The sequence below is a fragment of the Neomonachus schauinslandi genome, chromosome 5 (genome assembly GCF_002201575.2).
Source record: "Neomonachus schauinslandi chromosome 5, ASM220157v2, whole genome shotgun sequence".
In the NCBI taxonomy this organism is placed as follows: Eukaryota; Metazoa; Chordata; class Mammalia; order Carnivora; family Phocidae; genus Neomonachus; species Neomonachus schauinslandi.
Window position 1 is genome coordinate 152,009,317 of NC_058407.1, and position 23,955 is coordinate 152,033,271.

At 46.8% G+C, this 23,955-nt stretch overlaps 2 protein-coding genes and 1 pseudogene across 4 annotated transcripts in view; 1 reads left to right on the plus strand and 2 right to left on the minus strand.

Annotated features, from left to right (window-relative positions):
- Positions 1–184: 184 nt before the first annotated feature.
- KNOP1 (lysine rich nucleolar protein 1) lies at positions 185–18,247 on the minus strand. Of its 3 annotated transcripts, none has more exons than XM_021698217.1 (5): positions 18,200–18,247; positions 14,564–15,486; positions 10,933–11,001; positions 3,619–3,696; positions 185–1,008 (listed from the first exon to the last, which is right to left on the minus strand). In XM_021698217.1, exons 2-5 carry the CDS (start codon positions 15,482–15,484, stop codon positions 697–699), a joined length of 1,380 nt encoding a protein of 459 aa, XP_021553892.1. In that variant the 5' UTR covers positions 15,485–15,486; positions 18,200–18,247; the 3' UTR covers positions 185–696. The 3 variants fall into 3 exon arrangements, with proteins under 3 accessions (XP_021553892.1, XP_021553893.1, XP_044771015.1); XM_021698218.1 differs by lacking the exon at positions 18,200–18,247 and adding an exon at positions 17,467–17,538; XM_044915080.1 differs by lacking the exons at positions 10,933–11,001; positions 18,200–18,247 and adding an exon at positions 17,467–17,538.
- LOC123325063 lies at positions 16,874–16,964 on the minus strand (annotated as a pseudogene).
- A 75-nt stretch (positions 18,248–18,322) lies between the features above and the next one.
- The window catches only part of IQCK (IQ motif containing K), a 129,661-nt gene continuing 124,028 nt past the window's right edge, over positions 18,323–23,955 (plus strand). The window contains exon 1 of the mRNA XM_021698031.1: positions 18,323–18,534. Within this exon, the coding sequence (XP_021553706.1) occupies positions 18,348–18,534 (187 nt within the window). The 5' untranslated portion in view covers positions 18,323–18,347. The remainder of the gene's footprint in view (positions 18,535–23,955) is intronic.

Sequence of the window (23,955 nt, forward strand, 5' to 3'; positions counted from 1 at the left end):
TTTCCCAACCACAGAGGAAGCTCAGCCACATCTGCTTGGTGGCCATTCAGACCCCTCTTTGCCTTCAGGATGGGAAAAGAAAATGAGCTTGCTCTTACCTGTTTACCATCAATTCTACTTCCTATTTGAGATTTAGACATCTCACAAAATTTGTCTCTTTAATCAAGAGATTTTCATCCCCCATGAGTATTCCTGGTGAAATTCCCTAGAAGGGGACATTTGGAGAGTGAACAGTGACACAGGACATGGGATACAAAAGTCCAACACTTGGCACTTACTGGTTGGGTGAACCGGGCAATTTTATTACTTCATCCCTGAACCTCAGTTTCCTCAACGGTAAGATGGGGATAATAGCACCTATTTCATAATTACTAACTACATTAATGCGAGGGAAACACAGTAGTACGTACCTGGCACATACTAAGCACTCAGCAAATTTAGCTATTATTTATATATGCTGATGTCTTCACACAGGGATGGAATGCTTAATACACAAAATAGTAGGTGTTAGCCACTCACATGTTCTCTTGGCTTCTGAAACATGAGCTCCCTGACCCCACTTCGTCCAAGCACACAGGCAGAGTTTTCCTTAATCTCTGCAGAGGTTTGATCTGAGACAGTTGTCAGATGGCTTTCAACTGCATAAATGAATAATAAAAGCAATCTGGGCTGTTTTGAAGGACAAGACAGTAGAGTCTAATCTTCAAACTTAATCGACTTGGAAGCATTCCTGTCAATATAAAAGGTTTTGTCTGGGGCGGAGGAGAAGCCAAGGCCAGCGCCCCGCTTGTGCTTCCAGCTCATGGCCCGGTCGTAGTCCTGCTGCAGGTTCTGCTGCAGGGCGTCAGCCGCCTTCTTGCTGAGAGCCATGTTGGGCCTTCCGATCGTGTTAGAGGGGCGGCTGAATGAAGGGGCCCCATTTTTAAAGCCACCCATCAGTTTGAGAAATTTCAGTTTCTGTTCCTCGTTTTCAAAGCTGGCAGTATCCCACTGGCCAAACTGAGTTCCCTGTATAGAGAAAAAGAGGTGGTTATTTTCCTGGTTTCCAAAGCCCTACCCCTTCCCCAGCCCCAGCCCCACCAGGGAGGATCCAGCTGATTAAATGCTGGCTATGTACCAGGCACAGTGCTCATGAGCACATCAATGGACTGTCTTCTGAATTCTAACAAGAGCCCTATGAGGAATACTGTTAGCATTCCCATTTTACTGATAAGGAAATGGGAGGTCTGCAGCTTAACTGGGGGCACAAACCTCATTAACGACCCTGCTGGAATTCTATCTCAGGTCTGGCCTACACCAGGGCCCACCATGGAGCTGCCTGTCTGCTTTACTCCTTCCCTCACTCACTGCAAAGAGCATGGCACACTTCACCTCACCTCACCTCCAACAACCTCACCTCCCAACACACCTCTACACACCTCCCAGCACAGCTCACTTCGCCTCACCAGCTGGCTACCCACTCTTCCCTCAGCCTAAGGTTTCTGACAGTTGGAAGGAGGAGGAGGCAAGTGGGAATCTGAAATGAACTTCTCTTCACACAAGCACTGCATTTCAGAGCAGGGAGTGGAGGCCCAGAGAGGTCAAGGGTCACACAGCTAAGTCCAAAGCTGAGCCAGCCCAGGAACTCCAGGAACTCGGGGGTTCTAATTCCTGTCCAGAGTACTCTACCACCTATACACAAATCATCCATGTTCAAGAAAATTCAAGACAGTCCCTCAGAGAAGCTGCATAAGAAAAGACCCCTGTCCTTCCCATATCTGTGAGAGAGACAAGAAACCTGGCTCAAGAAAACTAGGAGTTTAAAGTCACAGACACCCAAGAATCCAGCCTACCTGTGTGACCCTGGTCAAATCACCTAAACTCTCTGAGCCTCAATGTCGTCATCTATAAAATAGGAGTGTAATACCCTTCTCACAGGGCTTCAGCTACGGATCAAATCACATTTTACACCAACAACCCAGAGCACAATGTTTGGCAACTTTAAATCCTTGATAATTTGTCATTCTTCCCACCCCACCCCAATTGGTGACCTCCATACTGCCTGGAAACTTTCCAATTGCAAGCCAAATCCCAGCTTAGCACTTATTTCTAGGTCAGATTTGGGAGAACAGTAAGAACCAGTCACTGCTACACCTGCTCTGAGTGAAGCAGTGACAAATTCTCCCAGCTTCATAGTGGCCCAGTTGTAGGCATAATTGCAGCTTCCCGGGTCTACAATTTCTAGGATGAGAAACCAGCTCGGACACTCCTGCACTGGATCTGAGGAGAGTGCTGCCAGAGGCTGACCAGTCATAGGTAGGCTAGCTCTCCAAGGGCTGCTGACCCACTGAAAGGGGACCCTCCCGCAGGGGCCCACAGCCACTCTGGAAGCCCCACCATATGCCTCAGCGGTCAAGTGGCCCTAGGTCCTGGGAGGTAATGCCACCTAAAGTGTCCCCAGCAGATACCGCCCCTGGGCCCCAGGAGCCCTCTTCCCCCATCAGGTCCTTCTGGGTACAGCCCCTGGAGCCAAAGGTTCTGAATGATGCTGTCCCGTTTCTTGCCTTCCTCAAGTCAATAACGGTATCTATCAGCTCTGCTCAGCTCAAGAGGTTGGGGAGAAAAGAGAGAATACCCAGAGGGAAGACACATAACAAAGCCCCTCTCCATATCCCACTGGACCAGAGTATGAGTCTCATTCCACAGGTATGGAAACTGAGGCTCAGAGAGAAGACACTGCTTGCCTGAGTCTCACAACTAGAAAGTGGCAGAGCCCGAAATTGAACTTAGGTCTTTTGATCCAAATCAATTGTTCTTTCCTATGTTAAACTGTGACTTAACAGTGCAGACAGGCAAGGCTTCCCTGTTGTCTGGATCCTTCTTTCCCTCTCCCCCAAATCCAATCTATTAACAAGTCTTTTTGGATTATGAAGCTGTTTTCTTCTCTTTCTCCATCTTCTGCCACCATCTCAGTCCTCAGGCCTGCAGGCTGAGCCTTCTAACCCACTCCCCATTTCCCCTACATAAATGCCCTCCAGCAGCTCCCACAGTACTTAGAGCCCAGTGCACGCTCCCTACGATGGCCACCGAGGCTGGCCTGGTATGGCCCACCGCCCTGCCCACATCCCTCTCAGCCCTCTTCAGCCTGACTTTGTGGTCCTTGTGCTGCACTCTCTCCTGTCCCATCTCCTCAGGCCTGGTTTGGAAATCTCCCATTTCAACTGGACCTCCAAGGCAGTCCTGAGAGAGGCCTGCCACCACACCGCTCTCACTTCTGCCTCCTGCCCTGGTCCAAGCCGCCTTTTGAGGTCATCATCCACTGCTGGAAAGCGCCTGTCACATGCCCTCAGTGACTAATGTGTGGGACACCCCACCCATCCACAGCAGGAGACAAAGGTTCAGGCTGCTTATCTTCCTTGGCCAGCTCTCCAGGAGGGAGGCAAGCACCCCTTTCAGAAGGAAGGAAATTAGCTCAGGACAAGTTCTGCAGTGAAGAGAGCCAGCAGGCACACAGGGACAGCCTCAGGGGCCTGGACTAACATGGTCTCCCAGCACTCTGCTCTTCAGGGTGCAACATGCAGAAGGAGGACTCACGGTGCCGGGGTATGCAACCGACCAGAGCCTGAGCAGCAAACTTACTGTCCACTTCCTCTGTTCAGAAGCTTCTGTTTTGCCCGACTCACGATCGATCTCTTCTTGCAAGGCCTTTCGCCTCACCTGAACAAGGGAGAGGAAAGAAAAGAGGGAAATGGGACACAGTTGTTTTCCTCTGAGCTTAAAACCGAGCAGAGAGACAGGGCAGGAGGACAGGAGGGTGACAAGAGGGAGAGCAGCTTCCCTCTGCTGCAAACTGGGGCAGGCATTTGTCAAAAGTATCCTCTAAGCAACCCAAGGCTGCAATCCCTTGGCCTAAAATGGGCAGCCTCATTAATCCTTGTTTTGGATTAAGAATGAACTTCTTTTAAGAATGAACTTTCCTGGGACGCCTGGGTGGCTCAGATGGTTAAGCATCTGCCTTCGGCTCAGGTCACGATCCCAGGGTCCTGGGATCAAGTCCCACATTGGGCTCCCTGCTAGGTGGGGAGCCTGCTTCTCCCTCTGCCGCTGCCTCTATCTCTCTCTCTGACTCTGATGAATAAATAAATTAAAAAAAAAAAAAAAAGAATGAACTTTCCTACAAACTGAGCCTTATCCACTTTCAGCACTAGAACTTTTTTTGTCTGTAATAGCCATACTGGGTAGAAACTTCCCAAAGCGTACTGCCTGAAGCCCTGCCTTCCTGTACAGAAGATACTGTAGTTAACTTTCGGGACAGCACTGTTTTCTAGAAATAGCACTGAAGTCAGGCACAGGTTAGTTTGAATCTTAGCTCTGCCATTAACTAGTGTGGCCTTGCGTAAGTCACTTAACCTTTGTGTACTTCCATTTATCTGCAAGTAGAAATATCAGCTACCTTGGAGGATAAATGGGAGAAACAGAATTGTGATCGGATTCATAATAAATACGTATTTGGTCTTCATCCAGTTTCTGCACAAAGCTCCTAAACCCCTTGGGAGTCATCAAGTTGTTTTGTTAATGTTATGTTATGAGGTGAATGCCTCATAACATGTTTTGTTATGTTAATGAGGTGAATGCCTGAAAGAACCTAAGAATGGGGGCTGGTTGCCAGGTGAACCAACCCTGTGACTAGAGGTTTGGAATTTTCAGTCCCAACTCCAACCCCCAAGGAAGGAAGAGGGGCTGAAGGGTGAATCAATCACCAAATGGCCAATGATTTAATCAATCGTGCCTATGTAATGAAGCCTCCATAAAACCCCCAAAAGAGGGGGGTGTTCAGAGAGCTTCAGGGTTGGTGAAAACATGGAGATTTGGGGACAGTGGTATGCTTGGAGAGGGCAAGCAAGTTCAGTGCAGTTCCCCATACCTTGCCCTATGTATCACCACCATCCGGCTCTTCCTGATTTATATCCTTTTATTATAAACAACAATCTTGTAAGTAAAAGGTTTCTCTGAGTTTTGTGAACTGCTCTAGCAAATTAATAAAACCCAAGGAGGGGGTTATCAGAACCTCCCATCTATAACAGCCTGGTAAGAAGCACAGGTGACAATCCAGCTTGTAACTGGCATCTGAACTGGGGCATGGGTGGGGAGCAGTCTGGTGGGACTGAGTCCTTAACCTGTGGGATGTGACACGATCTCCAGATATACAGTGTCAGAACTGAGCTGAATGGCAGGCCACCCAGTTGGTGGCCAAGAATTGCTGGGGTGGGAGAACTCCCTACCCCACATGAAATTGTTGGGTGCAGAATGTAAGAACCTAACAAAGTGCCTGGTCCACAGTAGGTACATCTTATACAATGTTGCCAGCATGGCTCAAGGCCACCATCAGTGGACTAATGACCCTGCTGTTTGATATAAAAGCTTCCAGGACCAATATCCCTAATGAACATAGATGCAAAAGTCCTCAACAAAATGTTAGCAAACTGAATTCAGCATTAAAAGGATCATTCACCATGATCAAGTAGGATTTATCTCAGGGATGCAAAGATGGTTTAATATCTGTAAATCAATATCAACAAAATGAATAAAAATATTCATCTCAATACATGCAGAAAAAGCATTTGACAAAATTCATCATCAATTCATGGTAACAACTGTCAACAAAGTGGGTACAGAGGGAACATACCTCAACATAAAAGGCCATAAATGATAAACCCACAGTTAATATCATACTAAATGGTGAAAAGCTGCAAACTTTTTCTCTAAGATGAGAAACAAAACAAAAATATCTACTCTCATCACTTTTATTCAACACAGTACTGAAGTGTCTGCCACAACAGACAAGAAAAAGAAAAGGGATCCAAATTGGAAAGAAAGAAAACTGTCACTACCTGCAGATGGCATGATACTCTGTATAGAAAACCTTGAAGACTCCACCAAAAAACTATTACAACTAATAAATGAATTCAGTAAAAGCTGCAGGATACAAAATCAATATATAAGAATCTGTTGCAGGGTGCCTGGGTGGCTCAGTTGTTAAGCGTCTGCCTCCGGCTCAGGTCATGATCCCAGGGTCCTGGGATCGAGTCCCACATCGGGCTCCCTGCTCTGCAGGAAGCCTGCTTCTCCCTCTCCCACTCCCCTTGCTTGTGTTCCTGCTCTCACTATCTGTCAAATAAATAAATAAAATCTTAAAAAAAAAAATCTGTTGCATTTCTATACACTAATAACAACCTATCAAAAAGAGAAATTAAAAAAATACCCCTGGGGGCACTTGGGTGGCTCAGCTGGTTAAGCGTCTGACTCTTAACATGATCTCAGGGTCGTGAGATCGCCTACTTAAGATTCTCTTTCTCCCTTTACCCACCCACCCCCCATTTGCTAGCTCTGTCTTAAAAAAAAGGAAAACACTCCCATTTACAACTGCATCAAAAAGAATAAAATACTTAGGAATAAATAGGCGAAAGAGGTATACTCTGAAAATCATAAGACACTGATGAAAGAAACTGAAGATCACATAAATAAATGGAAAGATATACCATGCTCATGGATTGGAAGAATTAATATTGTTAAAATGTCCATACTACCCAAAGCAATCTACAGGTTCAATGCAATCCCTATCAAAATACCAATAGCATTTTCTATAGAACTGGAACTAACAATCCTAAAGTTTGTATGGAACCACAAGACTCTGAATAGCCAAAGCAATCTTGAGAAAAACAAAGCTGGGGGTAGCACAATCCCAAATTTCAAACTATACTACAAAGCAACAGTAATCAAAACAGAATGGTACTGCCACAAAAGCAGACACACAGGTTGATAGAAGAAAACACAGAGCCCAGGAAAAAAACCCCACATTTATGTGGTCAATTAATCTATGACAAAGGATCCAAGGATATACAATGGGGGAAAGATAGTCTCTAATAAATGGTGTTGGGAAAACTGGACAGCTATACCAAAAGGATGGAATTGGTCCACTTGCTTATACCATACACAAAAATAAACTCAAAAAGAATTCAAGACTTAAATGTGAGACCTGAAACCATAGGAGCCCTAAAAGAAAACATAGGCGGTGCACCTGGGTGGCTCAGTTGGTTAAGTGTCTGCCTTCGGCTCAGGTCATGATCCCAGGGTCCTGGGATTAGGCCCCCATCGTGCTCCCTGCTCAGTGGGCAGCCTGCTTCTCCCTCTCCCTCTGCCCCTCCCCCTGCTCATTCTCTCTCTCTCAAATAAATAACACCTTAAAAAAAAAAAAAACATAGGCTGGCGCCTGGGTGGCTGTGGTTGGGCGACTGCCTTCGGTCATGATCCCAGAGTCTCGGGATCAAGACCCACATTGGGCTCCCTGCTCGGCGGGGAGCCTGCTTCCCCCTGACCCTCTCCCATCTCATGTTCTCTCTCTCTCTCAAATAAATAGAATCTTAAAAAAAACAAAAACAAAACACATAGGCAATAAACACTTGGACATCAGTTTTAGCAATGTTTTTCTGGATTTGTCTCCTCAGGCAAGGGCAATAAAAAAAACAATTTGGACTACATCAAACTAAAAAGCTTCTGCACAGTGAAGGAAATCATAACAAAAGAAAAGGCAACCTCTGAATGGGAGATGATACAGTTGACCCTTGAACAAGTGGGGGTGAGGGCACCGATTCCCTGCACAGTTGAAAATCCACATGTAACTTCTGACTCCCCCAAAATTTAACTATTAGTAGCCTACTGTTAACTCAAAGCCTTACCAATAATATAAACAGTTGATTAACACAGATTTTGTAAGTTATACATATTACATACTGTATTCTTACAATAAAGCTAAAGGTGTTAAAATCGTAAGGAAGAAAAAATGCATTTACATACTGTATCAAAAAAAAAAATCCATGTATTCATGTACTTGTGCAATTCAAACCCATGTTGTTCAAGGATCAACTTATTTGCAAATAACATATTCAATAAGGGGCTAATATTCAAAATATATAAAGAACTCATACAATACCAAAAATAAATAAATAAATAAATAAATAAATAAAAGGGCAGAGGACCTGAATAGACACTTTTCTGAAGACATACAAATGGCCAACAGACACATGAACAGATGTTCAACATCATTAACCATCAGGAAAATGCAAATCAAAACCACAATGAGATATCACATTACACCAGTCAGAATGGCTAGTATCAAAAAGACAGGAAATACCAAGTGTTGGCAAGGATGCAGAGAAAAGGCAACTCTTGTACACTGTTGGTGTGAATGTAAATTGGTACAACCACTCTAAAAAACAGCATGGAATTTCCTCAAAAATTTAAAAACTGAAATGCCATACAAGCCGGTAATTCTACTTTGGGTATTTACCCAAAGAAAAGGAAAACACTAATTTGAAAAGATATATGTACTCCTATGTTTATCCCACCATTATTTACAATAGCCAACATATGGATGCATCCTAAGTGTTCACTGATAGATGAATGCAAAAAGATGTGGTATGTGTACACATACGTACACGTACACACATGGCACCCAACACAGTGGAATATTACTCAGTCATGAAAAAGAATGAACTGTTGCCATTTGCAACAACATGGATGGACCTACAGTGTATTATGCTAAGTGAAATCACTGAGACAGAAAAAAGAACAAACAAAACAAAACAGAAATGACTCATAAAAACAGAAAACTAGTGGTTGCGAGATGGAGGGGTATAGGCAGATGGGCTCAAATAGGTGAAAGAGATTGAGAGGTACAAACTTCTAGTTATAAATAAGTCACAGGCATGTAAAGTACAGCACAGGAAACATAGTAATATTGTAATAGCTTTGTATGGTGACAGATGGTAACTACACTTACTGTGGTGAGCATTTCATAAAATACGTAATTACTGAATCACTAGGTTGTACGTCTGAAACTACTGTAACATTGTATGTCAACTACACTTCAATTACAAAAAAAAAAAAAAAAAAGCTTCCAGGGCCTTGTCCTCCCTTCTAAGGATTAGGTATAACTTCAGCTGTCCCAATTTGTGGCCTTTCTTCTGCTCCCTTTTTTTGGGGGGGGGGGGCAGTGAGAGCGAGCACATGAGCATGTATGAGTTTGGGGTGGTGGTGATGGAGGCGGGAGAGGGAGAAAGAATCTCAAGCAGCTTCCACACCCAGCACAGAGCCCAACATGGAGCTCAATCTCATGACTGAGATCATGACTTGAGCCGAAATCAAGAATCGGACGCTCAACCGACTGAGCCACCTAGGTGTCCCCCTCCTCCCTTATAATCTCCCACAGGCTACGAGTCAAGGTGACCATTTATAGAGTCAAGGTGACCATTTATGTAAGTTTAAAACTACATAAAACAAAGTGACAGCCGTAAAAATGAGAAAATGATGATATATTCCTATAGTGGAACCATGCTCCATGTGTGGAATGATACAGATGTACATATACCAAAATGAAAAGCAATCAACAATTAAATGACAAAAGTTAAAAGAACAGTATACAGAGCATGATTGCACAGTGCTTTAAAATTACACATATATAGTTACAAAGGAAAAATCTGGAACAATATAACTAAAGGGCTAACAATGATCATTATTAGATGGTAGGATTTCAGGTTGCCTTTGTTTTCAGGTTGCAATTTTTTAACAAAGTAAACTTTTAGCACTTATGGGGAAAACAGGAGAGGTCAAACAGAAAGCTTCACTTACACTGAGGTAATGTGTCACCCAAAATGGTTAAAGGTTTTCTTAAAAACTGTCAAGTAATCAAAGTACTCAGCAGGCACAAAAAAGAAGTAAAGGGTTGCTGGCGGGCCCTGCCCATAGGAAGTTCACAGGCACAGGGACTGAGTTCCAGCAACTTGCTGCATCCTGCGTGGCGGAGGACACCTGGGAAAGGAACTGATGGAAGGTCCTAGACAGGTCAGGGCCGCACCTGTGTCCTCTCTGTGCAGCTGCCCAGCTCATTACCGTTGGCCCTGACTCTGGGGAGCAGTGCGACTATGACCCAAAGGCTAGGGAGCTCCCATTAGTCAGCATCACCTCACGGATCTTCACGGCCCCACTTCGATGTGCCGCCTCCAGGAAGAGTTCCCCAGTGCCCCAAAGGCATTAGATTTGGAACTTCTGTGGCATCTTACAGGCCTCCTCACACTCCACTCATTTGCTAGTACTTTCTGGTTTCCTTCTCTCCTGGAGGAGAAGGGCCAAGGGACAGGGTCATCTCTGTATCACACCCTGTTGCTTCTCTCCAGCAATTACTTGCTGACAAAGCAAGAGGATGTGGTCAGGGTAATGGCTGCCACTTCTTAAGCTGAAGTATCAGACAGGCCCCTGCTGAGTGCCGCACAAACACGACCTCGTTTGGTCTTCGCAGCCACCTAAGGAGGGTCAGTGAGGTTAGTGACTGCCCAAAGTCACCTTGTTAGTAACGGCCCAAAGCCAAGCCTATGCTGTTACCACCCCGTCCTGCCAGGCCTCATTTGGTTCAGGACCATACATACACCCCGATTCCAGTAAGTCACGCTCCAGTGAAAGGATGCATCTATCTACGGATCTGGGCACGGCAGAGGCAGAAGCAGATCCACAACAGAGTAACTTCTCTAAACACTCCTGAATCGAGGCCAGGAGACGGCAATGCATGGGCCTGGCTGAGCACATGCTCCCTGTCCTGGTTACAGTTCCTGGGGTCACACTCCCGTCTCTCCCTGCAGCAATTACAAGGAGGAAAGCCTCGCCCTGGGACTCTGAATGAACAGATGGCCCCTCAGTCAGAGCTGCGGTAGTGAAGGGGTCTCCCAGCATGAAGTGGGGGAGGCCCCAAGTTCCTACCACTGGAAGTGTGCCAGAGGCTGGCTGGTGGCTTTTGGGGTCCCTGACACCTCTGGGACCAGGATCTTGTTGCCTTGTAGGAGACAAATGTGTGCCTGGCGGGTGGCAAGACACATGGAAGGGGGGTGAGGACCTGGGCCGTACCTGGTCTATGTGCGCCTCATCCATGTTGCCTTTCTTTTCCAACACCACCTCTAAGTCTGTGTCAGGCTCCTGCACAAAAGGGCAAAGGGAGTAAAAGTCAAGCATAGGATGGCCTCTGCCCCAGCAGCTCAGCAGATGAGATCACGAGAGTCCAGAAAAGACCGAAGACCGCAGCACCACCTCAACCCCTGCCACTTACAGAACTTCTGACGTCCTCTTGTGGAATCGTGGAACAATTCTCACCAATTCTCCCCTCAAAACAATGGCACTGACCTTTCTGACATATGAAGAAACTAAGGCTTAGAGAGGCGAAGCGACCATCATGAAGTCACCCCCACAGCTCAGGGACAGGGATGACACTAATGCGGGTCTCCTGACTTAGGCTTGGCGCACCTTTCCTGCCACATAGACATCATCTTACCTCCCATGGCACCAAACCAGTAAGAGGAGAGAGGCCAAGGGTCCTGCTGATGGTGGGAGGGAAACTAGCAAGGGACAGGTGGGCTCGGGGCCTCGGGGCCCTGATTGGGGGGTGGGGAGGGAGACCCTGCCAGCAAACCCAAACCCAGTTCTCTCCTCAAGAGTGCCCCCAACCCACTCCTAGTCACTGCCTTCTCTCCTGTTTGGACAACCACAAGTCTTTAACACCTGCTTCTTCACCCACCTGAGCACAGCAGCTCAGGTGAGCTTTAAAACCTCAACTGGAGGGGCACCTGGCCATCTCAGTCAGCAGAGCATGAGACTCTTGATCTTGGGGTTGTAGGTTCGAGCCCCACGTTGGGTATAGAGATTACTTAAAAATAAAACCTTGGGGCGCCTGGGTGGCTCAGTCGGTTAAGCGTCCAACTCCTGATTTCGGCTCAGGTCATGATCTCAGGGTTGTGGGATGAAGCCCTGCACTGGGCTCCGCGCTCAGCACAGTCTGCTTGTCCTCCCTCTGCTCCTCTCCCCGCCCCACCGCCTGCTTGCTAGTGTGCACACATGCTCTCTCTCTCTCTAATACTTAAAAAAAAAACAAAAAAACTCAAGTGGAACATGTTATATATACACCTTAAACTTGTACCATGTTATATGTCTACCGTATCTCAATTTAAAAAGTAAAAATTTAAGGGGCACCTGGGTGGCGCAGATTAAGCATCGGACTCTTGGTTTCAGCTCAGGTCCAGATCTCAGGGTCCTCAGATTGAGCCCCACATCAGGCTCTGCACTTGGCACAGTCTGCTTGAGATTCTTTCTCCCTCCCCCTCGCCCCTCCCACTTGTGTGCGCGCATGCTTTCTCTAATAAATCTTAAAAAAAAAAATCTTAATAAAAATTTAGTAACTCAATTGGATCACATCACTCCACTCCCCAAAACCCTCCAAAGGCTCTCATCTTGTTTACACAAAAATCTAGGCTCCCGTGGCCTCTCTGGTCTCTAGCACTTGGCCCCCTAAACTCCCAGCTCCCACTACCCCGTCTTCGTTCCTTCCAGGGCCTCTGCGCTTGCTGTTCCCTCTGCATGACCAATGGCAGACACCCCTCACAGGTCTCTGCTTCCATGTGGTGTCCTCACTGGGCCTGCCCTGGGCATGTGTACACGTGCAACACTCTCTCACTGGCCTCAGCCCCCATGGGACCCTCTGAAAGTGAGACCTCAGGCCAGCCACTTTCCCTGGTCCTTTGGTAATGACAACTGCCACATTTCCTGCATCCTTACTGTAGGTGTGCTCTGCCTGGCACCCAGCATCACGTGTGATGATCCCTAAAGAGCTCTGTTCATGCACATCACCTATCCTGACCTTGAAGATGTGTGCATTTCCTGACTCAGTGGGCTGTCCTAGGCAGCAGAGTCCCCATCACAGGAAATGTTAAACAGAGGGGACTGACCACCTTCCACTGGACTCCGGAGAGAAGGGATTCTAGATTCTGATGGGGGTTAGGCTCCCACCTCTGAGTTCTTCTTGGCCCTAAGAGCTTCTGAATAAAAGAGACCAGTAAAACCAAATCTAATGGACTAGGGCAAAACTGGGAAAAATCCAGAAACCAGAACGCCCTGATTATGGAGGCCACCTTTGCCCTCCTCAACCCTGCCTGGCCAAGCTGAGGTCAAGCCACAAAGACACCTTCCTGATGACCCTGCTCCAGGGAGCTCATCCATCAGTCAGTATTAACTGAGCCCCTCCAATGCCAGGGCCATCCTCCAGTAAGTGCTCAATACACATTAGCCATCATTCTTACTTGAGGACCATGGGGCAGTGGCTGGTCTGAGCTCACCGAGCTTGTCGGTGCAGAACTGGGAAGAGAATCCAGGGCTTGTTCCAATATAAGACAGTCACTTCTTAGGCTCTAATGATACTGGCATCTATGAGAAGTTACAGGGCAGCTTCTGAGAAAGGATGAAACCTCAAGTTCAGAAGCCAGATTGGGTTTAAAACCCAGCCCCACACTGTAACAGGCGGGTGATCTTGATCAAGGTATTTAACTCCTCTGAGTATGTTTTCTTGTCTGTCAAATGAGGATGACCACAGCAGCTAACTCACCAGACTGATGTGAGGATTAAACGGGTTAATACATGGGGAGCATTAGCTTAGTGCCAGGCATATGGTAAGTGTTCAAAAAATTCCAGCCATCACTACCCCAACAGGCCAGACATCTGCTTGGAGTAGGACATGTACCATCTAAACCCCTGCACACGCACAGACATACCCCAAAGACAGGAATGGAGGTGTGGCCCTGGCACAGACAGGGGAGGCTATGGGCCTATGCAGTCCAAGTGTTCTGGCTCATCTCCTCCCTTCCCTCCCCCACTCAAGGAAGCTTGTCAGAAGGGAGACAGTGGATCTGTTGTCTTCACCAGACCATCAACCATTCCCTTCCTCCTGGGAATTAGGACTGGGTTTTCCTCCCAGAAACTGTCTTTTCCTCCTGACCTCAAGACAGTGGGGTTCAGGTGGGACTGATACCCTAGGCCCCTTCCCCCCCCGCCCCCCCGCCTTAGGATCAGGAATTCTGGCTTGTGTGATCCAATTGAGGCCTGTGAGAGCAGCTCTAAGACGCCTTCTGTAATCGTTTCGGAGGGGCTCTCTCTCTCCCTTTGGGGGCAGCCTAATTATTAGGATGAAATCCTGGAGCTTCTGAGACCATCTTACTGTGACGTCGGAGGTGCATGTCTGGGACCAAAACCAACGAAGCCCAGAGCTGGGGAAAGCCACACGGGCATCTCCTGCAATCCAAATCTATTTGATATCTAAATCATGTATACTGAGCACAGAAAATAAGCTCAGATAGCCACAGACCATGTTATCTCAAACTATTTGGTTCCTGAGTTTTGGACAGCAAAAGGCAAGAGTTCAGAAAGGGAGATTCATCTAAAAATTTTATTCCAATTTATTTAGATCTTGATTGAAGATAGTGAGGACTTGGGTAGAGTTTCAATAACAAGGGATACCTTTACTATTGAGCACCTGGATCCAGCCATACCTGAAGTTAAATAGCTTTTAACCTTTCCAGTTACAGGTCTCAACAAATCCCTTTTCTGGCTGAAATCAGTTTATCAGGGTTCTGGCAGCTACAAATATGAGAAACACACACACACCCAACTTCCACCCTTATTCTCCCAAAGCAGAGTCTAATTCTGAAGAAATGCCTACCTCTTCCCAAGGTTCTTCTGCTACTCTGCTCTCTTTCCCCTTCTTCTTTTTATTCCTCTTCAGAGCTGGCTCCTCAATGCCTGGCTGCTCTACCTTTTTCTTGGACTTCATTTTCTTCTTTGCAGGGGACTTGGGGTTATGTCCTATTGGGATGTATTCTGGAGCCTCAACTTTGACTGGCTTCTTACTTCCTTTTCTAGGGCTGCTCTCCACGGACTTGGAGCACTCAAGATGCTCTTCTAGGGAGGTATCTCCCTTCTGGTAGATTTTCTTTTTCTTCTTCATCTTCACGTTGCATTCCCTGGGGCTCCCCTGCTTCCGTTTCTGCCCTGAGGCTGCCTGCTCCTCGCCATCCTTCTCCACTGAGCAAGTGTACAGTGTATCCCCAGACTCACAGAACCAAGGGTCCTTGGCTGAGAAGGCTGCAGCCTCCTGGGCCTTTTTCTCCTTCTTGTGTTTTTTGGGCTTCTTGCCAACTCTGGTCACCTCCTCACCCTGTCTTGTGTCCGGGGAGGTTTTCACTTTTGAGCCAGAAGACACGGCCAGAGGCCTTAAGGACTTCCTCTTTTTTTTCTTCTCCCCACTCTGGAACTCAGATGAACCAAGAGCCTGCTTCCTGGGGCTGTACAACTTCTCTGTCCGTCCAGCACGTAATATGGTCTCAGGTTCTAGGTGCTCCTCGCAGAGGGTGCTGTGGCCCTTCTTTTTTTTCTTTTTCTTCACTAGAGGGATCTCAGATGCCTGCCCTAGGACCACATTCTTTGAGGGGGATGTGGCTCTTGTGGGACAGATATCGGTGAAATAATTATCACTGTTTAAAACTGAGTACTGAGTCTCTGGTTCTTTGACTACCTTCTTCTTCTTCTTCTTTTTCTCTGGGACCCCAAGGCCCAGGTCTCCTTTGTGGGTTTTGGTGATCATCCCTGAAAAGAGAAATGGTACAAGTTATCTCCATACCAAACCACTCCATGTACAATTCGGCTAGTTAGTGCCAAGAGCCACATTTCTGAGTGGCTAGTCTGAAATGTTAGGGGATGGGAAAAGGCACGTGACTCCTTTGGAACAAAGGAAAATGTGATTAAAGAAGTAGAATGGAATTTAAATTCAGATAACGCCAGGTTCAAATTCAAACTGCTCCCTTCACTAACTTAAGCCCTAGTCACCTAGCCTCCCTGAACATTAATTTTCCCATCTGGAAAATGGGGGGAAATAACAATTCCTTCTCAAAGGGCTATTGGAAAAAATACACAATAATCCGTGGAAAGTGATTCCCTTTCCCACCCCCTTCCTTAAATCTCTGAGCCTAGTGACCCATTCAACAAATTTACCCACTGCCTACCCTTTGCCAGCCACTGAGGATTCATCTGCAATCTAATCAGACAGACCAGGTGCTGTCCTCAGGGGCTTACTTTCACTGAATGAAGGGGAAAGAAATCCTGAGGTCAACTCTTCCTGCTGATTCCCACCAGATGCAATAACTATGGCACAATTAACCCCTTATCTTGGTTCATCTAAGTAGCTCTTTTCCTTTCTGTCTGGAAATTAATTCCCCCCACCTGCAACCTGGATGACTTACCCTCCTAATTACCTTCCCACGTGGCATTACTAGTAATAAGAATAGCAACAAGATATGATGAAAGAAGCCCCAGCTAGGACTGACGAGACCTAGGTTCAAATGGTGACTGACGCCCTCTTGCTGCGTAGTGTTGGTTTCTCTGGGCCTCAGTTTCCCCATCCATAAAGAGGGACTGAACCAGATCAAACACTGCCAGGGAGAGGGGGAGGTGTTGGGGGCCACACCCCTGCTTGCTTCACTGTTTCTAAATTTTCAAATTAATTACCAACATATAACAATTGAAGATGACACAGAGCAACCTAGAATGCCCAGCTTTTGGCATGTAGGCAACTGTGGGAAGGGGCTGGTGCCCTCAAGTACATTTTAGCTTCCAGCTGGGCCACTTCTCTCCAGTCACCACCCAAGCTGCTGCTGCTCCCTGGACTAGGTGACATGGAGACACCCAGGGAATCCAGAAACAAAATACCCCCCTCGCAGAAGGTTTGAACAGTGGGAGGGAAAGGTCAGGAGCTTCTCCATCCTGAAGCTCGCTTCAGCCTCAGAGCCCTGGGGAACCACAATGGACCTGGCTCACCATTAGCAGCTTCAAAGAGCCAGGCCAGGACTAAGCCATGGCTCAAGCTCATTTATAACTCATGCCAGGAGCACCTGGAAAGTCAAGGGTACACCCTCTCAATTCACTCTTCTCCTGTTTTCTGCTGTATTCCCAAAGCCTAGCTCTGTACCTGATACACAGCGGGTGTTCAATAAATACTCAATGAATTAATGAATGCCAGAGATACAGAGATACTACACTTGATCTTAGCCAAAAGGCCGAGAAGCGATCAGAGATACAGAGATGAACAAGATAAAACACCTGCTATCAAGGAGCAGGTGTAGGAGGAAAAGAGGTGTGATAATGAAAATATAGTGATAAAAGCAAGGCTAGTGGTGATGTCAGAGTAATGAAGTTCATCTAATCTGGCCTACCAGTTGTCTGGAAAGTTTCTAGAACAGAGGTTTCCAGCTTAGGCAACTGCAGGATGGTGGTGTTAATCCCTGAAAAAAAGGAACTTAAGGCGGGTAGTTAGGGGCTGCAGGAGACAGGCTGGTTTACATAGATGTCTTGAGCTATCCAAGTGGACAGGAGGATATTCGGTAGACAGGTGGATATGTGGGTCTGAGGCTCACGGGTGACTGGGCTGACATGGGTAAAACAAAACAAAAAACACTTGTAAATATATGGATGGTAACTAAGTCTCAAACAGAATGAGCCTAAGACAAGACCTCAGGGAAACCGGAGAACAGAGGAAGAGGGACCTGCAAAGGCAGGCGAGAAGGTGCAAACCTGGAGAGGGTGCAGTCGAGAGAGCCAAGTGGCGGGAGTGGTCAAGCGATCTGAACAGAACAAAGAAGTTGAAGGGAGACTGTAGTCAATTTAATCCCCTTTCGGCCGTTCGTAATCACTGTAGCTTCCTCCTCTTTAGCACTGAAGATCCTCTTCTTCAACCCTGCGACCCCAGATATATTCGCTCCAAGAAGAGGAAAGAATCTTACAGTGCGTCTCCAGCAAAAGCAAACACTTTCTCCAAAAGCTCTTTTAAAATCTCGCGGTAGTCTCGTGAGGACCGGTGTGAAGACCCCATCTCAGACTCGCTGAGGCTTCGAGCCTTGAATTTACTTGTCCTGGGTCCTAAAGCCAGCAAGTGGCAAAAAGGACTCGAACCCAGCCCGCAGGACGGCGGAGCCCGCGCTCTGCACAATGGAACTAACACCTCACTGCCGCCGCAGGTTCACGAGCAGGAAGCAAGGGACCCAGGAGGCGAGAACGGTCCCTCAAAGGCTCCGCCGCGCCAAAGCTTCCGCACAAACACACAGGGAGGGATTACACGGAATCCCGGCCCCGCTCCAAGGCGGGAGAACTTCCAGGCCAGAGCGAGCGCATACATGCGACTGGGGTGGGGGGAATGTGTGGATTTGGGGTACAGGCCACCCACTTTCCCCTCAGTTCGCCGCGCAAATCCCCAGGCGCAATCTCCAGAGCCCGCGGCGCCCCGCCAGTGCCGCTCTTCAGCACTCACCCGTAGGCCAACCTTCCCCGCCTCCACGTGAAAGCCAGCTCTACCGCGACCCGGAAGTTAATCTCGAGTCGCTGGCCCGCCTCCTGGAATACGGCTCTTTCCGGGTCATAGCCTCGCCGGGAGGGCGGTTGCTGTGGAAACCGCGGCCATGGCGGCACCGGGTCCGGCAAGTAGTCGCACCGCCCAGCGCGAGGAGGCGGCCCGCTCCGCAGAGTCGTCGGACACTGTCCGGACGCCAGTGCCCATCGTGTCCACCGTGTCCCCCGAGCTACCCGTCTCGCCAGGGCAGGGCGTGGAGCCTCCGGGCAAGAACCTGTGGGAGCAGATCTGCCAGGGTAGGCAGCCCGGGCCGGCAGAGAGGGGCGGGACTCGCCAGGCGGGGAGCCGCGTTTACTGGGCGCCTACTGTGTGCCAGGCCCCTGACGTACGTGGCCTCCTTGGTAGCCGCGCCGCAGGCTCGCGGGGATCTCCATTTCACGGACAGGGAAACTGAGGCTCCGAGACTTTTGTCCGAGATTACGCAGCGGGGTCTCCCACCAGGAGACCCAGGAAAAGGCGGAACAAAGGGGGACAGCGGCTCTCAAACCTCACTTAATGAACAGTAAAGAATCGCGGGAGCAGAGATGAGGAGGTTGGTTCCTGCCCACAGATCCCATAATCAGGTGCAGGGAATCTATACTCTTAACGTGCATCCTAAGTAATTCCGATGTAGTTAAGTCTATAGCCCACGTGTTGAGTAAACATGGTCTATACAGATTTGGGTTTTAATCCTTCTCCACTTCTGATCTTCCTTAAAATCCCCAAATGGAGTTTAGCTCAACTTCTTTCGTGGCCCTACACATACTCTTGGTCATGAGGCCTTACAGTACTCTTCACATATATTGGGCAAGTTATTGACCTTTCTGTAAAGTGAGCATAATGACATCTATTTTATGGTGTAAGGAGCATTGCAGCTAAATAGTCGCAGAAAGTGCTTAGCAAACTGCCCGATTTCCAGCAAGAGTACAGTAAGTGTTAGCTCGTAGAAAATAATATTGGGTGGATTTTTTTCTCCCCTAGGTTATAAGTTCCTCAATGTCAAGAACTCAAGATTTTTCATTCTTGTGGTTACTGTCACTATGTCAGCCGTCTGAAATAGCATTTCCCAGAACTATCGAATATGGTAGCCCTATTGATTGATGATGTACTCCTGAAACTAATTAAATGTCAGATCTCAAAAAAACATGTGGTAGCTACTAGCCACATATAGTTTTGAGCACTTAAAATGTGGTTAGTGCATTTGGGACTCAAATTTTTTATGTTATTTAAGTTTAGCCAAATTTAAATAGCCAGTGGCTACCATATTGGACAAGCCAGTAAATGTTTGTTGAATGGGAAAAAAGAGTGAATGCACCAGTATATGAAAGAAGTGGAAAATACAGAGGAGGAAGAGAATAGTGGACTCAGAGTCCATAGATAACCCTCGGCGGCTGTCTGTTTCACCTCCGATCCAGTGCTTGAATTCTTTTTCCAGCATCACATTAGATTTAGAAAAATCTGTTTCATGTTGAACATTCTCCTTGTAATTTCTACCCTTTGTTCCTTACCCCTTGGTGCCGTGACCCAAGCTGATCACTCTACCATAAAGAATCCACTCATATTTGAAGGTAGTTGTGGATGTCTTTTCCCCCCAAAAAGTGAAAGACATTTTGACTTCTCCAAGCCCAACAGCTCTTTGTAATAGAGTTTATTACTGGTGTGTTGTTTAAGGGAAACTGCTTACCTACCTCACAGGGCTGATGTGAGGACCAGGTAAAATAATATATGTGAAGGTGATTAGCATACTGTCAGGCATTTAGAAAGAGCTCAATAAATGTTCATTGTTGTTAACAACAAAACATGGTTTGCATTGTGTTTTAAAGTCATGAGATTAGGGGCGCCTGGGTGGCTCAGTCGTTAAGCGTCTGCCTTCGGCTTGGGTCATGATCCCGGGGTCCTGGGATCGAGCCCCGCATCGGGCTCTCTGCTCGGCGGGAAGCCTGCTTCTCCCTCTTCCATTCCCCCCTGCTTGTGTTCCCTCTCTCGCTGTCTCTCTCTCTCTCTGTCAAAATGAATAAATAAAATCTTTAAAAAAAAAAAAAAAGTCATGAGATTATTTTGGTCACATAGCCATGAAGGGAGAAAGCAAAGACAAGGAAGTGTGGTGCTCTCTAAAAAGCAAGTGAATTGATGCTACTCACAAAGTGACAGAGTTACATCACAAAGTTAATGAGGTCAAAGATGGTGAATTATATACTCAGGTGCTGACTCGGGTCATGATTATTATAACCCAGATGAATTTCTTAACCATTCTAACATGCAGTTTTCTATAACAAACATATAGTGAGTAAATTTAGTGCCTCACAAAAAACATGAAAAACAGGCTTTGGGGTAATCCTATGTTTGAGGTTAACTGTTACATTCTTTTAGTATATCTCCATTTAAAAAGCAACTTACCACAGCAAATAGACCTGTGAGAAACTCAATTTCAGGAAGAAGAAATACGGAATAGGTAGATATCTGACTTAAAACTGTCCTACCTGGCTGATGCTGTGTGTGTGTGTATATGTGTGTGTGTGTGTGTGTATGACTTGACGACTTACTTGTAATTGTTCTTTAATTTTCTCTCTCAACTTTCCAGTGATGACTACCTCTGAGCTTTGTATCCTCAAAGGTACTTGTATCAGTATCAATAAAATTCTTTCCTGCCAAGGCTTCTAATTAAATTTTATTATTGCAAGGGCGCCTGGGTGGCTCAGTCGTTAAGCGTCTGCCTTCAGCTCAGGTCATGATCCCAGAGTCCTGGGATCGAGCCCTGCATCGGGCTCCCTGCTCCTCGGGAAGCCTGCTTCTCCCTCTCCCATTCCCCCTGCTTGTATTCCCTCTCTTGCCTCTCTTGCTGTGTCTCTCTGTCAAATAAATAAATAAAATCTTTAAAAATAAATAAATAAATTTTATTATTGCTTTTGACATGATTTTTAACTATGGTTTTAACCAAAACTGAGTCAAAGTACTGGGAGCTTACATCTTCTATTTTGATATTGCTGTTATTACTTTCATCAACATCCTCATTATTGCCATTGGTTCATTACTCCAAATAGTCTCCAACCTCAACCCTTAGAGCTGTTGTAAAATCAAGTTCCTCCATCCCACCTGCCAGATACCAACAGGGACCAGCTCTGAATCAATGCTTGTAACCCTAGCACAGCAGTTGAGTACAGCTAGAGAAAAATGACACCGGGGGCTCTCACAGTGCCTATCAGTCAACATCCCTCAGTGCCTTCTTCCATTGCCCCCGTCTACTAGCCCCAAGTTTCTACTCCCCCCTCAAATGTTGGGTGATACCACTTAGTAAATGTAGGGGGCATTCATTGAGAAGAAGTGGGGAGGGGATCCTTCAGCTTCCTTATACCAATAAACATATTTGCATCTGTACACATACCCTGCTACCAACAGCTCAGCCTACATCTGTGCTTTGGTACCACCCTTTTGCCATCCCAGGATCCTGCTCTGTCACCCCCTCTCCTACATCTAACTTCTTTACTGACTTTTCCTTCCAAACATCCTTTGGTCTGACATCTTGAGAAAAACCTCTCCCTTAGCACGTATTATCTTCTAGCTCTTGTCTCTCCCTTTTCTTCTCTCAGCCAGGCTTCTGGAAAGAATACACTGCCCTTGTTCACACCACTGTCATTCCTTTTATCAACCCAGTGCAGACTAGCTCCTACTTACCTCATTGTTCCAGTGAAATTATTCTCATCTCTTCTGTCAACATATCTACCCATGCTGGGAACTGTTATAAGTGCTGGGCTAAGAATGACTCCAGGCACTATTCTAGACACCCAACAACTTTCCATCTCGATGAGTGTCCCCATCATTCACTCAGCTACCCAGTCCAGAAATCAGAGATTCATTCTAACATGTTTCCTGTTCACTTTTCATGATCCCCACATACATTTCTCCAATCCCTACGGATTATACCTGCTTAACATTTATAAGCCCCAACTCCTCAGCCCCCAGTTGTCATGGCTCCTGCTTTAGGTCAGGCCCTTACCACATCCTGTTTGGATTGTGCTGTAGCTTTTTAAATGCAGAAGGCCCCTGTCAGACCCTCTTCCACAGGACCCTCTCTAAAATTCAAATCTGATCACATCGTGCCTCGACCTACAATGATTTTCATAGCTTTCATGGTAAACAAACTCTTTAGCTTAAGACCTAAGCCCCTTAATGATCTGGTTCCTGTCTTTTTTTTTTTTTTTTTTAGGTTCAGCACCTACCATTTGCTCAAATCATACTAATGGCAACATGTATTGAACTGCTCTATGTGCCAGACACTGTGCTAGATGCTTTTCCTCTCATTTAAACCTCATAGCAACGCAGTGAGGGTTTTCCCTGCTGTACAGGCAAAATGGAGGAAATTGAAGCAGAGAGAGTTAAGGAAACTTTCCCGAAGTAAGTGACAGAACCAGGCTTGAACTCAGATGTGTGTGTCACTCAAATCCAAGCCCTCACACAACATACAGCATGCTTCAAAGTGTAGCCCGGGGGCACCCGCATCAAAATCTGGATTGCTTGTTAAAATGCAGATTCCTGTGCTCTGTCCTGGACCTGATGAGTTGGACCTCTTGGGAGTGAGTCCTTAAGCTCTGCATTTTAAATAAGCTCTCCAGGTGAGGTACAAAGTACAGTGCTACTGTCCTGTACTGTGTCCTTTTAGCCACAAGAACTAATTCCTCCAATGTGCCATACTGTTCTACTCCTCCATGCCTTGCCCAGGCTTTGCCTCTTACTGGGACATCTCTGCCTTCTCATCTTTATCTTTCAAGACATAGCCTAAGTGGCCCCCCCCCTTCTAGAAAGGCTTCTCTCGTTCCTCGCACTGATTTTGAAGCCCTGTCTCCTCACTGCACTGAGAGACCATTGGGCATAGCCCTCTCCAGCAGCATGTCCACATCTCAGAGGCACCGGATTACTGTTCATCCCCTCACCAGAACATAAGCTCCTCTGCACTAGGCATCTATCCGTCCAGCACCTAGTACAACCCCTCGCTGTAGTGTATGCTGTCTAGGTGTTCGTTAGATTCACTCCCGCCTCTTAACCTTCCTGATCCATCCCTTTCCAATAGGCCCCTGTTGGTAAACATTGTATTTTTTTTTTTAAAGATTTTATTTATTTATTTGACAGAGAGAGAGATAGCGAGAGCAGGAACACAAGCAGGGGGAGTGGGAGAGCGAGAAGCAGGCTTCCCGCGGAGCAGGGAGCCCGATGTGGGACTCGATCCCAGGACCCTGGGATCACGACCTGAGCCGAAGGCAGACGCTTAACGACTGAGCCACCCAGGCGCCCAACATTGTATTTTTTTTTAAGTATTTTTATTTATTTATTTTTGAGAGAGAGAGAAAAAGAACAAGCCAGGGGGGGAGGGGCAGGGAGAGAAGCAGGTTCCCTGATGAGCAGGGAACCCCATGCGGGACTCGATCCCAGGATGCTAGGATCATGACCAGAGCCGAAGGCAGACACTTAACCCACTGAGCCACCCAGGTGCCCTAAACATTGTATTTTAATTGCTGTTTCAGTTAGGAACATGTTCAGCAGCAAATCAGAGACAGTCTAATAGTGGCCTGAGCAAAAAGGACATTTCATTATCTCATATCCTTAGGAACATAGAGGGGACAGGTTCCAATTTTGGCAGAAAGGCTCTACTCTGCCAGTGGGGTTATAAGCTCTTTCTGCTCTGC

Excerpts from the sequence above, each read along its gene's own strand:
- KNOP1 (XM_021698217.1), bottom strand. The coding sequence starts at position 15,484 with ATGATCACCAAAACCCACAAAGGAGACCTGGGCCTTGGGGTCCCAGAG. Across the intron at positions 11,002-14,563 it reads CAGAAGAACCTTGGGAAGAG|GAGCCTGACACAGACTTAGA; the intron begins GTAGGCATTTCT and ends CCTTTTGTGCAG. Across the intron at positions 1,009-3,618 it reads CTGAACAGAGGAAGTGGACA|GGAACTCAGTTTGGCCAGTG; the intron begins GTAAGTTTGCTG and ends TTCTCTATACAG.